This window comes from Sebastes umbrosus, chromosome 1, assembly GCF_015220745.1.
Source record: "Sebastes umbrosus isolate fSebUmb1 chromosome 1, fSebUmb1.pri, whole genome shotgun sequence".
In the NCBI taxonomy this organism is placed as follows: domain Eukaryota; kingdom Metazoa; phylum Chordata; class Actinopteri; order Perciformes; family Sebastidae; genus Sebastes; species Sebastes umbrosus.
The window spans coordinates 34,564,516-34,579,989 of record NC_051269.1 but is presented as its reverse complement, the minus strand read 5'-3'; the positions used below and the strand labels follow the sequence as shown (position 1 = coordinate 34,579,989).

Here is a 15,474-nt window from a genome sequence, read left to right as displayed (position 1 = left end):
GTAAGCAAATAAACCATATCCGCCATGAGAAGGCACAACTAAAACTTAAACTTCACATTTTTGCAGACATTAACCAATATACTGGTGGGCGAATGTGCATAACTACATTATTATGATAATTAAGATCCATATGTAGACTGACCATTAGTTACAGTAAAATACGACGATATGTAATATGCTCCGCATATAGATACTAACTTTGATGTGAGTCTCCACACACAAGAATATAAGAGAGACATATTTACAGATATATGTGGATTTGATGTTCATGAATGATGGATCAGTAACTGTTATTTTCCTTTTGAAAATAAAGTCAGACTCGAATTACACAGCTCCCAAACTGTCTATGAAAGAATAATGTAACACTTATGAGATCTATAACAGACTTGAAATGATTCCCCTGTGGCTCCTAAACTTGTGTGTGAGGCAGACACAGCCGAGTTGTCTTTACTTTCACTTTCAAAATGATATGCTTGTGATCTACCACAATGATGCATATCATCAACTGACAAGCAAGAAAACAAGAAATGGAGGCTCTTCATGGTGTCAAGACAACAATAAGTATAGAGACTGACTGATTCTGATTCTCTCCTCACAAAGTAATGCACTCACTGACTTGACTTACAAAAGGCACAAATATTTCTAGTCTTCAACTGATGCTGTCCTCACTAATTTATACGAATAATGTAGTAGTTGATTCTATGGAGTTATTTATCTTTTTTCAACACAAATCATCAGAAATTCTTAAGACACAGCCATCTGTCAGTTTGACATAAAAACAAGGCCAGTTTAAACAGCCTTCTGCTCTGTTTTTCTGATATCAAATGAAGGTTATCCGAAAAATTCCTCCTAATAAACGGCAGAAAAGTTGAACGTATTCCCATTTGGCATTTACCCTCAAGAACCTTGAGCAAAAATGGCCTTGGCTGTCTGTTGCTAATTTCAAGTGTACAGGTCAGAAACTTGGTTTTGTCTTTGGATCAGGGTTATTATAGTAAACTGAAACTGAAACGAAAATATGCAATGAAAAATATTTTTAGTAAACTGAAACTAAATAAACTACATCCTTTAAGAAAAACTAAACTGAAATTATAGTGTCCAGAAACCCTCACAGGTACTGCATTTAGCATACAAAAATATACTCAAATCACATCATGACAAACTCAAGCCCAACAGGCAACAACAGCTGTCAGTGTGTCAGTGTGCTGACTTGACTATGACGTTCCCCAAACTGCATGTGATTATCATAAAGTTGGCATGTCTGTAAAGGGGAGACTTGTGGGTACCCTCAGAACCCATTTTCATTCACATATCTAGAGGTCAGAGGTCAAGGGACCCCTTTGAAAATGGCCATGACGCTAAAATTTAGCGCAAGTTTGGAGCGTTATTTTGATGATAACCAAATAAAGACCCCTGTACAATATTAGGCAGTCCAATACAAAAGTCTGTAATTACATTCTGCCTTTGTGTCGTGCCAGATGTTTGCCGAGGTGGAGGAGTTGTGTTGGATTACATAGCATTTAAAAAGGTATCTGTAATATTTATACAAAGTCTAATAAACAAAACAGTCGTATAAAACAAACCCCTCACCTTCAATATATGCAACCCAATACAGCACCAGTACAAACTCTAGCCTCAGTAGGCAACAACACACTGTTGCTGTAGCCTCAACAAATAGTGAGTCATAACAAAAATACTAATGTATATTTCACTAAAGCAGAAATAGCATTCATTGCAGAACTGTTGTAATGTAATTTACATTTTCCAGTAAGGGAATGTATAATAATGAAAGAGGAACAGAGAGTGTTATCCGTTTGCTAGATACTAGCTACCTTCCCTCTAGCACATTCATTTTATCATGACTACACGTGTGTAGGTGGAGTTACTGATGTTCACAAACAGGGAAAAACTGTTTGTGTTGTATAAGTATTTAAATTAACTTGAAGAAAATAAAAAAGTAAGCGGGTTCTCTGGAAAACAATACTATAAAATTATTATACTTAACTTCAATATGTTTCTAAGTAACAACGACAACTGTAAAGATCAATAGAATTTTTTTCACTCCTAGTGTTATGCATGATTACTATTGCTCAGGATGTGTAGATGTTTAAACCAATATCGCCCTCACAAACGCACACACACATACACAAACACGCACATTCGCTTACGCACATGACACATTTCTGGTCTTTTTTTTATATATTTATTGTTATTGTTGTTATTACATATATCTTGTTATAATTGTTTGTCTTCACTATTATGTAGTCATATTATTTATGTATATTAATCTTGTGTTTTCTATAACATTGTGACATTTCAACATTATTTAGGTGGAGGCTTCAAATAAGCCCAGTGGGTTTTTTTGCCTTTTCCTGCACTTTATATTATTTTTCTTTTATGTTTGTGTAGTCTTAATTTGAGCAAAATAAATAAACAACAAACAAACAAACAATGTAGAGTAATGAGTAGCTGTGAGATCTTACCTTGGCAAAATAAGAAAAAAAGGAACTTATTTTTAAGTCAATCAGCCGATCCTCATCAGTTTGGGTGATCGTTGGCCGCCACACACACTGGAGAGGAAGTCTGGAGACAAACACACAGACACAGACAAGCATTGAGAGAAGACAAGTGAGCATCGGGTTCTTTGTTTTCGTGATAGAGTTAATCAGTGAATATGGAATTATAAGACTATGTCTGAAAGGTAACGCTGTCCTCCCTGGGCCTTGTTGTGGAGTTCTTCACCACTATGCAGTAATCCAATCCATCAAGTAGCACCATTGCTAACCACCCTCTCTCCAGCCCCACAGTAATCCCTTCTAAACACTGAGTCCGTACCCTTTTCTGATTGTTTTTGTTCTCTTATCTGATGCAAGACATATCATAATATTTTCATAGAGGTAGACCATAGAGAGAATATCAGAGGAACTGTATACTGTAGCACTATATCCAGCCCGTTCTCATTCACAAGGTGTCAAATACCGACGCTTTGTCACGGCCGTCAGGTGTTAGATACCGACACACAAGGCGACCCTTTAGCGTCGGTATGAGAAGCACCTGACTTTCCATTAACTACAATGTAAACCCATCCGCATCAATATTAAACGATCAGGGGAAGTGTTGTGGTGGCGTAGTTTAAAGAGCGAAACAGATACACAGGGCGGGTGGGAGAGGACATGGATGGGTCCAACAAATACTGGGCTTTAATCCAGGAGACTGCTGTTCCTGTCCCGTGTTCACAACGTTCAGTGTCATTTCACTGTACAAAACGTAGTAGTTTTAGGCCCAACCATGTTGTTTTTCCTAAACCTAACTATACTGGTTTTATTTCCTGAACCTAAGCAAGTGTTTTTGTTTAATTCACAACATCAAGCATCTGTTTACTGTGACCGAAAAGTGACGCCGAGGGGTCTGACAAAGCGTTAGTATATGACAAGTTGGGATGAGAACGTGTTGCTATATCTTGCTTCAGCCAGTGGACTGGTGCTCTCCGAGAAGCTCAGGTAATGTAGATCAAAACCCATGCTTAAATGTAAACTGGAGCTCTGAGCTTTTTCTTGAATGTTGTTAACATTAACTCTACCTTTCTCACTGATCAACAGTCACATACACAATACATAACGTACCTAATGATTAAACAACAGACCTATGTCACGGCAGACATTTGAACTTGGCAAACATAACTAATAACATTAATAATGCTACATTCTACTATCAAATGGACAGTGCAGTCAGTACTGTCTTCAAACTGTGGAGCTATGTATAAAAATAGCTACAATCTCCTAACCTTTCACACAATACTGATATGAACACTGTCAACGACCCTTAGAGCCAAAACTCAGAGCTTTAATCTAATAGCCGTTCTTTCATTTTTGCAATTGTTTGTTGTTGAAACAAATATGTCACCACCCAAATACTGTACTTAGAAACTACACCGCCTATATGAGAGTAAGAAATGAATGTCGAGATTTGACAGTTTTACAGCCAGAAGCCTAGATCACAAATCTAACCTACAGAGGGCTTTTAGGATTGTTGTTGAATGGTGGCTGTTCTGTGGTCGTACAGATGAAGCCAATGGCTGGGTGGGTTGTGTCCTGCGTATCCTCTCCTTTAATTATAAGGGTTGGGTGATGTCAATGTCACAGTATTGTAGCGACGGCCCATATTTACCATCATGCCTAGTCTAGAGCTGGACTGAGTAGTTAAGTTTGCCGCCTTATGTTCCAAAATGCAAATGTTGCTTTTTGTTCGTGTTTGTAATATGTCTGTTTTGAACATGTTGGTAAATATAATATTTGTGCTGGCCTATAACTTTAACCATCAGGGAAGTAGGTGTTACATTTCTTCACTATAGCTGTATTTTGCACTTTGTTTTCTGTAGGGATGCACTGATCCGACTTTTTCAGTTCCGATAGCAATACCTGGGCTTTGGGCATCGGCCGATACTGAGTACTGATCCGATACCAGTGTTTAACTAACAAGCCGCATGCCTCACTGTGTGGAAGTGACTGGGATCATTCATTTACAGTATGTGTAAGGCAACATCAGGCTTGACTTAAATACTGCTTTCCTAACTTTGTAAAACAAAATGTGACAAATAAATCCATATAAAGATATCAATTTAGTGAATCGTTATTTATTATTAAAATAATAAATCGTACACCAGCAACTTGGTGAAAAATCTTCAAAATTAACAGGAATTACGTTAACGTTTTAATGCAGCAACAAATTGGTCAGAACTTCCAAATTCCAGTATATAATAAATATAGTATATAAACATAAAATTTAATTGAATAGATTGGCCCCATTGTCATCTATATCCGATCCAGCTATTTTAATCAGTATTGGCCCGATATCCGATTCAATATCGGTATTGGTACATCCCTAGTTTTCTGAATGTTTGTCCCTCTGAGATTTTGGTAAGTAAAGGGTTGACGTTATTGGAAGCTGCTTCCCATCTCTCATTCTGTGCTAATTGTCACAATATTAACATGAACTGATGTGGATATTTCCTTTCCAAAAATATATATATATATATATATATATATATATATATATATATCATATAATGTCAAACAATGTAAAATCACATAAAATAATCAACTGACATTCAATGCAATGAATTCTGATCTGCTGTTCATTGCTCAAATCAAACAAAACTCATTGAGAAATTGTTTGAAACTGAAACAGAATTGTGTACCAACCATACCATGATATAATCATATCAGAGTCAAACAAAGGATCATAATGACCTGTCACCCAGCCTTTACACATTTCTACATACACTGACTATAACTATGAAATCAGAGTGAATGTATTAAATACACTGTTCTTCTGAACAGTATTGCTATATTACAATATAAACAGTACATGTAGCTTAGGCTCAATCAAATCGTGATTTTGGGCTCTACGAAGACAGTATATCAAAGCTATGATTGGCGAAAAATAACATTGTTATTTCTACATACACTGACTATAACTATGAAATCAGAGTGAATGTATTAAATACACTGTTCTTCTGAACAGTATTGCTATATTACACTATAAACACGTCAGTACTCATAGTTTAGGCTCAATCAAAACGTGATTTTGGGCTCTACAAAGACAGAATATCAAAGCTATGATTGGCAAAAGATAACATTGTGTTATTTCTTCAGAAACTAAGAACTTGTCATTGTCAACTATGTTAGCTAACTGAGAGTTTAACTGGCTAGCGTTGCTCCCACCTCTACTACACTCTTACCCACTAACATTCACATGTTTTTCTGATAAATAGAAACGTTGATTTAATTGGAAACAGACAGAATATCAATCAGGAGTTGTGTGATGAAGACAGGCTCCATCCAGCGTGACTCTGTGACTGAACTGTCACCCAGCCTTTATACATTTCTACATACACTGACTATAACTATGAAATCAGAGTGAATGTATTAAATACACTGTCATATTGAATAGTATTGCTATATTACACTTTAAACACGTCAGTACTCATAGTTTAGGCTCAATCAAATCGTGGTTTCGGGCTCTATGAAGACAGCATATCAAAGCTATGATTGGCAAAAGATAACAATATGTTATTTCTTTAGAAACTAAGAACTTGTCATTGTCAACTATGTTAACTAACTGAGAGTTTAACTGGCTAGCGTTGCTCCCACCTCTACTACACTCTTACCCACTAACATTAACACTTGTTTAAACGTTAATTGATGTGGAAACAGACAGAATATCTATCAGGAGTTGTGTGATGAAGACAGGCTCCATCCAGCGTGGGTCTGTGACTGAACTGTCACCCAGCCTTTACACATTTCTACATACACTGACTATAACTATGAAATCAGAGTGAATGTATTAAAACACACTGTTCTTCTGAACAGTATTGCTATATTACACTATAAACACGTCAGTACTCGTAGTTTAGGCTCAATCAAATCGTGATTTTGGGCTCTACAAAGACAGAATATCAAAGCTATGATTGGCAAAAGATAACAATATGTTATTTCTTTAGAAACTAAGAACTTGTCATTGTCAACTATGTTAACTAACTGACATTAGCTAGCAGAGACCAACAATGCTCCCACCTCTACTACACTCTTAACCACTAACATTCACATGTTTTTCTGATAAATAGAAACGTTGATTTAATTGGAAACAGACAGAATATCAATCAGGAGTTGTGTGATGAAGACAGGCTCCATCCAGCGTGACTCTGTGACTGAACTGTCACCCAGCCTTTACACATTTCTACATACACTGACTATAACTATGAAATCAGAGTGAATGTATTAAAACACACTGTTCTTCTGAACAGTATTGCTATATTACACTATAAACACGTCAGTACTCATAGTTTAGGCTCAATCAAATCGTGATTTTGGGCTCTACAAAGACAGTATATCAAAGCTATGATTGGCAAAAGATAACATTATGTTATTTCTACATACGCTGACTATAACTATGAAATCAGAGTGAATGTATTAAATACACTGTTCTTCTGAACAGTACTGCTATATTACACTATAAACACGTCAGTACTCGTAGTTTAGGCTCAATCAAATCGTGATTTTGGGCTCTATGAAGACAGTATATCAAAGCTATGATTGGCAAAAGATAACAATATGTTATTTCTTTAGAAACTAAGAACTTGTCATTGTCAACTATGTTAGCTAACTGAGAGTTTAACTGGCTAGCGTTGCTCCCACCTCTACTACACTCTTACCCACTAACATTAACACTTGTTTAAACGTTAATTGATGTGGAAACAGACAGAATATCTATCAGGAGTTGTGTGATGAAGACAGGCTCCATCCAGCGTGGGTCTGTGACTGAGCCTTTACACATTTCTACATACACTGACTGTAACTATGAAATCAGAGTGAATGCTATATTACACTATAAACACGTCAGTACTCATAGTTTAGGCTCAATCAAAACGTGATTTTGGGCTCTACAAAGACAGTATATCAAAGCTATGATTGGCAAAAGATAACATTATGTTATTTCTTTAGAAACTAAGAACTTGTCATTGTCAACTATGTTAACTAACTGACATTAGCTAGCAGAGACCAACAATGCTCCCACTTCTACTACACTCTTAACCACTAACATTAACACGTGTTTAAACGTTAATTGATGTGGAAACAGACAGAATATCAATCAGGAGTTGTGTGATGAAGACAGGCTCCATCCAGTGTGACTCTGTGACTGGTACAAGCGTTTACTAGAGAGCAGTGGTGGCTACATTAGCATGCTAGCTGAAGAAGCCTGTGGACAGCCATGACTAGTTAGCGTTAGCGAGGTAAGCTAGCAGAGAGCTGACAGCAGCAGCAGAAGTCATCAGCAGACGTCACGGATCGACAACAACTCCACTCTTACCGAGGCTCTGGATGCTGTAGGCGTCACCGTGCCACCGGGTGGATGTATATCAGCTGGATGCGCTGGGTGAAGCAGACAGAAGACGGTGGAGAAGAGCGATGCAGCAGAGCTTCAGCCTCTGTGGAGGTCTTCACCTGGTGCTTCCATGTCTGTTTACCAGACTGCATTCTGGGACGGCGACGTCACTGCGTCATGCACGCACGCACGCTGATGAGTTAAAGCTGCCCCATCTCAACCTTTTTTTTTTTTTTTTTTTTTTAATTTTTGTTAGTATTTATTTTATTTCATTTATTTATTTGCACATCCAAAACATCCAGTCAATGAAAAAAAAAAAGAAATGTGTCAGCAGAGGTCAAGAAGCATACGCACCTTTTCCTCCAGATATATCAAACATATATATATATATATATATTTATATATATATATATCACATGTTTTTGTTTGTTTTATGTTATTTTCCAGGTTGGAATGGTTAGCTTTCACAGATCCCGTTTTCATTTTTACCACGCAGTTCTAACCCGACAATGTTAGTCCAGATTCATTTATAGTTTGAAATATGCTTTTACGTTGTTGATATACATGAGTAGAGTTTTATGTAGCTGTGTGAGCTATTTTATAAGAATCTTAGAGAGGAAATTATTTACGTATACTGTTTATTTCATTTTGCATTCCACATCAGTTTCTTACAACAATAGCAAGACAAAATCATGGTTGTCCTTTGATTTTTTTTTTTTTTTTTCGAATCCCACATAATTTATTTTTCCTCCCTCTGTATTCATGTTTCTAACCCTAACCAAACAGTGGAAAACAATCCAACAATGCTAGTCCAGATTCATTTATAGTTTGAAATATCCTTTTACGTTGTTGATATACATGAGTAGAGTTTTATGTAGCTGTGTGAACTATTTTATAAGAATCTTAGAGAGGAAATTATTTACGTATACTGTTTATTTCATTTTGCATTCCACATCAGTTTTTTACAACAATAGCAAGACAAAATCATGGTTGTCCTTTGATTTTTTCTTTTTTTTTTTTCGAATCCCACATAATTCATTTTTCCTCCCTCTGTATTCATGTTTCTAACATAGAAAGGTGGAACTAACCATTTGGCCTTATGTGATTTGAGAAGAAGAAAAAACAATAACAAAAAAGGAAGAAGGATCTACACTAACATAATTTTAAAAATACAACAAAAATTAAACAACAACAAGAAGTACACAAAATGTGCAGAAAAACCCTAACCAAACAGTGGAAAACAATCCAATAAAAACAATGAAATATATACAAAAACAGTACAGAAGAAAAATAAATATATCTAAACATATCAAAAGATAATTAGACTTCATTAATTAAATGTGATGATAATTTCCTTCTAAAATGTAAGGATGATTAAGAAGGATAAAGACTTCTTAATAACATGTATGTTGGTGTTCCATATTTGTACACCACGATATCTGAGGGAGTACTGGCCATGTTTTATTTTGTAAAAAGGCAGGTGAAGATGATTTACCTGTCTAGTATTATGTGAATGAATTTGAGAATTATTTTTAAAGAAGTTGCTAAACGATGATGGTAAAGAAGAAGAAGGCAAGAACATATATTTATACATAAACACACATATCTGATGAATATTTATGTCATAAACTGAAAGAATGTTCAGTTTCCTGAACAGCGGAGCAGAAGCCTCCTCAGAGTTTGACAAGTTGCCAATCTTGCAAATCGTTTTTGCAACAAATAAAGTTATGGCAATGCACATTAAGATGAACAATTTCTTGGGCATTTCAGTATTGAGGAAATAATAAAAAAATAAGTCAACTTTGCTGATGACACTATATTATTCTTAAAAGATACAAAAAATGAGATTTTAAAAAGCAGTGGCATGTGTTGAAAAATGTAGTGGGGTCTCCGGTTTAAAAATTATTATTAAAAAAATCTATCTCATTCTCACTTAAAGGGACTGTTTGTAACTTATTACACGTATTAAATCAACCCGGGTCGGTGTCCCATGCGTGCTCGCGTGTGGCTACGCTGTTCAGACTCAGACTCCAACACAAACTACACGGAAGCACCAAAACCGCAAAGTTATATCTAGTGAAGCCCGTCTTGTAAAACAGTGTTGGCTGCAGTCATAGTACACGGGGGAGACCGTAGCTTTGGTCTCCAGAACCGGAGTGTCTGCTGTACTCTGCTCCTCTGCCTGCCTGCTTGCCTTCACTAGCGCTCGTTCTCGCTATTTCGCTCCGCTCTCACGTTTATGCGCGCACACTACACACTGCAGAAGAGTTAGTTTAACTCTGAGAATATCTAGTGAATGTACAGTGGACGTTTGTGCAGAAATAAATGCTGCAGCTCCTCAAGACCAACAGAGGTTTCCCGTGTGTTGTGAAGTGACGGGGCTCCGCAGAGAGAAAGGTTATCGTCTCCGACAAAAACTCCGGTGTCTTCCCTGTTCCCTCCGGCTGCGGTGTCGTAATATAACGCCTTATTTTCTCGTAAAGTTATGACTTTATTCTTGTAATATTACGACTTTTTTTCTCGTAAAGTTATGACTTTTTTCCTCGTAATATTACGACTATAAAAAGTCATAATATTATGACTTTATTCTGGAAACCTCAGATTTTTTTCCTTCAATGTTTCCCTTATACTGCGTAGAACATTTGCACTTGGGCCCTCAATACATTAGACTTATATACTATATACTTAGACTATAAACTGTATTACCTTCATCACAATGCTAAAATGTTTTGCGGCTCCAGACAGATTTATTATTTATTTTTTTGCCTAAAATGGCTCTTTTAATAGTAAAGGTTTCTGACCCCTGGTAAAAGTATTTAATCCTTTTATTACTTGTTAATAACCAGATTTATTTTTTTAAATAAAGTTTTTAAAAAAACTTTAAAATTCAGACCGTGGCCAATCACAGCCGTCTGTCTGTCCAGGGGGCGGGGCTAAGCTCTGCTTTGTTCACTTCCGGTTGTTCAATAAAGTTTTATCCAGCTACAGACATGGGGGCTGTTACAGATGGTAAAACACGTTTTAATTCACTGATTTCAGCTCTCTGGTAAAAAACAAAGAGTATAAATGTGTGGCGAAGCTCTTAAAGTACTCATATGTACCCAGTTATACTGTCTAAAACGAAATAATGTACCACGTAGAAGCAGTTTGCTTTGATAACAGCTAATATACAGCTATCAGCTAACAGCTAACGAGGCTCTTGAATCTACCTGCTGTATCTGGGAGGTTGTTTTGATTCACGCTTTTCGCTCCTATTTCAGATGAAGTTATTCGGAAACGTCTTCTCATCGACGGAGACGGAGCTGGAGATGACCGGCGGATCAACGTGCTGCTGAAGAGTTTCACCAAATGGTGCAACTCACCTGGGACCCCAGAGGAAGGGTGAGTGAGCTCTGCAGACTCTGCAAAGCCAGACTATGGACTATGTCACCCAGAATTTCTATATATATAAGTCTGGTGAAGAACTTGCTTTTGATCATAAACCGTCTTGTAATTCTGTTCAGGTTCACGCAGTACCAGAGGATGATGGGCATACTGGCCCAGTGTGAGTTCTCCATGGGGAAGACGTTGATGGTTTATGACATGAATCTTCAGGAAATGGAGAATTATGAGAAAATCTACAGTGACATAGGTAGGAAATAAGGGTTTTCTGACACTGACCTTGAATATAAACTGGGAAAACAAAAGTTCGGGAAACTTGTGTTTGGTCGATTATTTCTCTGTTGTTACAATGCTAATTGGCATTGTATTTTACATTGTTGGAAAGCCTGTTTATTCCTGGTAGCCTTATGAGAATACAGTTTACCATTGGCAAATTTTTCTTGGGCGCTAACCACATAATCAGCTGTACTGCTCATCCCACAAATGCATGATCCTTACAAGTTGGACATCATTGTGAGGGTAAATAAACAGGCTTTCCAACGATGTAAAATACAATGCCAATTTGCATTGATACAACAGAGAAATAATCATCCATCACAAGTTCCTGACTTTTCCCCCCCAGTTTATATAACTTATGTAACCCCAACACACTTATATGCACACAAGTTGTTGACAACCCGTCCTCTGTAGCCCTATATTCTTTTATATAACAGAAATATTCCTGTTCTTGCATTTCATACTTTCTATGTGTAATATCTAGCAGAACTGGGCCACCAGTGTCACCACAAAAAAATCTATGGTTTTGTGCTCTAAATGTGTTACAAATAATCACCACCTTGTCCACATTGCAGAACAAAACATCACGTCTGCACACGACAAGATAGCAGAATGCAAAAAAGAAATCCAGAGGGCAAAGAGAATACGGAAAAATCGCCAAGGTAAGAATATTTCCAGTGCTCTTCTTGATCGATTTATTCACAGGAGAGATGTACTACTTGTGTTGTTTTATATAGACTGAGAAAGACCAGAGGGAATATTGGAGGTGTAGTAACACCATGTTAATTAAATCAATCAATCAGCAAATAATTAATTGCCAACTATTCTGACAATTAGTCATTTAAATCATTTATCAAGGAAAATTCCATTCTCTGCTTCCAGCTTCTCCAATGCGAGGATTTGCTCCTTTTCTCTGTTTTATGTCATGTGTAAACTGAATATCTTTGAGTTTCGGTCTGTCGGTCGGACTAAACAAGCAATCTGAAGACACAACCTTGGGCTTTGGGGATTTGTGATTGCCGTTTTTCACTACCGTCTTACATTTTATTAACTAAAAGATTGTTGGATACATTAATACTGTACATCTTAAAGCTGGAGTAGGCAGATTGGAGCAAATATGGTTAAAAAATTTTATTTTTATAAAGTCGCTATAGTCTGACAGTAGTGCATGAGACACGTAATCTGAAAAAAAAACAACCAATATGTGCCTCTGTGTCCTCCGGTGCTCCTAATGGCATCTGCAGGATTTCACAGACCGGAGGAAAACAACCAATCAGAGCCGAGCTGGAGCCTTGCCGTCTCTGAGCAGCTGTCAATCACTCGCAAACTCCGAGGCGCCTGGGTTAGCTCAGTTGGTAGAGCGGGCGTCCATGTATCAAGGCTTGGTCCTGACCGCGGCGGCCCGGGTTTGAATCCGGCCTGTGGCCCTTTCCGCATCCACTCTCTCTCTCCCCCCCTTCAAGACTCTATCCACTGTCCTGTCAATAAAAATGGAAAATGCCCCCAAAAAAATAACTTTAAAAAAAAAAAAAAATCACTCGCAAACTCCGATCAAACGGTCAAACTAGGCAGCGCTTATCAAATATGAATCAATATTCTTTTACTGTAATGCCTATTTCTTGCCTCCAGGCGAGAATTGAATGAACAGCCAATAGGAACGCTCTTTTTGAAATGACCTGTGATTGGCCAAAGTCTCCTGTCACGGGCTATATTTTCTAAAGGCTGAAAACAGAGCAATGAGGAGGTGCAGAAGTCTAGTTTTCTCTCAGAACACTTGAATTACAATATACTGCAAGGTTATTATGTAATTGTTGCCCAATGTTGCCAAAAACATTCTGCCTACTGCAGGTTTAAGTTATCAATCATGGTAGAAGAATTGGTGTCAATATATACTGTCAAAATATTGCATAATGTATACATATTTGTGGTTAGTTTGAGCTAGTTTGAATTTCCACTTGTCTCACATTTTCATTTTTTCTGTCCTTCCAGAGTACGATGCTTTAGCTAAAGTTATCCAGCAACACCCAGACCGACATGAAACACTGAAGTGAGTCAGCCTCTCATTTGTTTAATTGTTCTCCTTCACGTGTCAGAGCAGTTTTTGCTTTCATGATAATCCGATGATGTGTTTAATGTTGGTTTGATCATTTGCAGGCAGTTGGAGGCGCTTGACAAAGAACTCCAGCAACTGTCTCACATCAAGGAGAACGTAGATGCAAAGGTAAATACATCTATCATCTCTTCTATTCTAACCTCTAATGTGTGTGTCATTCATTAGTAATGTTTTATTTCTCTCCCTTTTGTCGCACACAGTTGGAGTTAAGGAAGAAGCAGTTCCATGTGCTACTCAGTACCATACAGGAACTACAGCAGACACTTGAGAGTGAGTAAACAAGGACACTGGGGGTGCCATACTTGGCATTGTTTTTTCTTTTCGATGTCCCTGTGTCGTGTTCTTTTATTCTCAATAGATAGAATAGAATACATTGCTCTAAAGCACAAAATGTTGATCCGTTTCATCTTCTGTAAAGTTTAGAAAAAGTAGAGGTGCCTACGCCTTGCTAATCATTTTAAATCTTTCCTAGATGATGAGAAATCAGACAATGACGACAACAATCAGGAGAGCCCTTCACGGAACGGTGATTGAACTTGTGGAGATCCTGACTGAAATAAATGATGTGAACCGCTTTTAAATGATTTTGTTTTTTGGCTTAGAATACTTTTTGTATGTATTTTTGAATAAAGCTGCATTGTCCACATCTGTCTTGTTCAAGTATGTCTGTTCATATAACTCTGTTATATACATTTATTCCACGGCTTTGTTGAATACTCGATTTTAATTGGTCAATCACGGCGTTCTACAGTTTGTAATTTCTTTAAAGCAGACCGTTGCTATGTATAACAGACCGTTGCTATGGGTGCAGTTCTGATGTCGGACTCTGGCGGACCGTTTTTGTGTCAAATTATTGATTACTTAAAGGGACTATTTGTAACTTTGTACGCGCATAAATGTAGCGGGTCGTCACACATGCACGCTCGCATATGCGCGTTCGCGTGTAGCCGCTGTACCCTCCTCCTCTGCCTGCTCTCCTTCACTCAGAGAGCTCAGCTCGCTCCACCTCTAGACGTGAACGCGCGCTCACTCCACACTGCAGAAGAGTTAGTTTAGCTCTGAGAATATCTAGTGAATGTACAGGGGACGTTTGTGCAGAAATAACTGCTGCAGCTCCTCCAGACCAACAGAGGCTTTCCGTGTCTTGTGAAGTGACCAAGCTGTGCAGAGAGTTACGTTGTCTTCTCGTTACCGACCGGGTGCCGGTGTCTCCTCTGCTCTCTCCGGCTGCGGGCGGAGAGAGCAGGGAGACACGCTGCAGAGCGCCGCTGCCTCAGCCTGCACTTAGGCAGGAAAAGCCAACACTAGGATCAGATCTAAATCATGTTCATGGAGAGACCTTCGTCTGGTCAGCTAACATTACTGCCAAGCAGCTGAAATATAGAGTGATATTGTGGTTTTAGCTGATGTGTGTCGCCTCACTGTTTTGAGCGATGCTTGTTCAGGTATATTTAGAGCGAGCAAGCGCGAGCCCGACGCTGACTTTCGTTGATTTCACGGCCACAGGTGTCGCTGTTAAGAACCATTTCTGAAAGTTACCAATAGTACCTTTAAGTAAGTAGCTTTGTAGTAAGCGGGATAATGTACAGCTAGCGGGTCATTGTTGTGAAATAAACCCCTTCAGGGCGCATCGGGGCCTGAAGGGGTTATCCCTTACATAAATACTGTTTGCAATAATTTCATGATGGAAATTCACTGTATGCAAGAGAGATACACCAGAGATACAATATAACACCGGAATAGAAGTTATTGATAAAGAGAAAAGCATTAATTAATGATTATCAGAAAAAAACAACTATATATTCATGATTGATGGACAG

At 37.9% G+C, this 15,474-nt stretch overlaps 2 protein-coding genes across 2 annotated transcripts in view; one reads left to right on the top strand and one right to left on the bottom strand.

The window, feature by feature from the left end:
• LOC119492143 (ataxin-7) overlaps window positions 1-8,250 on the bottom strand; it is a 37,855-nt gene extending 29,605 nt beyond the window's left edge. Inside the window, exons 1-2 of the mRNA XM_037776539.1 lie at window positions 7,870-8,250; window positions 2,484-2,583 (exon numbers count right to left, since the gene is read on the bottom strand). The gene's annotated coding sequence lies outside the window, so the exon portion shown is untranslated. The remainder of the gene's footprint in view (window positions 1-2,483; window positions 2,584-7,869) is intronic.
• Window positions 8,251-10,793: 2,543 nt separating this feature from the next.
• Window positions 10,794-14,302, top strand: thoc7 (THO complex 7). Its single transcript, XM_037768108.1, has 8 exons — window positions 10,794-10,893; window positions 11,145-11,265; window positions 11,388-11,515; window positions 12,117-12,203; window positions 13,531-13,588; window positions 13,696-13,762; window positions 13,855-13,924; window positions 14,127-14,302. Exons 1-8 carry the CDS (start codon window positions 10,875-10,877, stop codon window positions 14,186-14,188), a joined length of 612 nt encoding a protein of 203 aa, XP_037624036.1. The 5' UTR covers window positions 10,794-10,874; the 3' UTR covers window positions 14,189-14,302.
• Window positions 14,303-15,474: the final 1,172 nt, after the last annotated feature.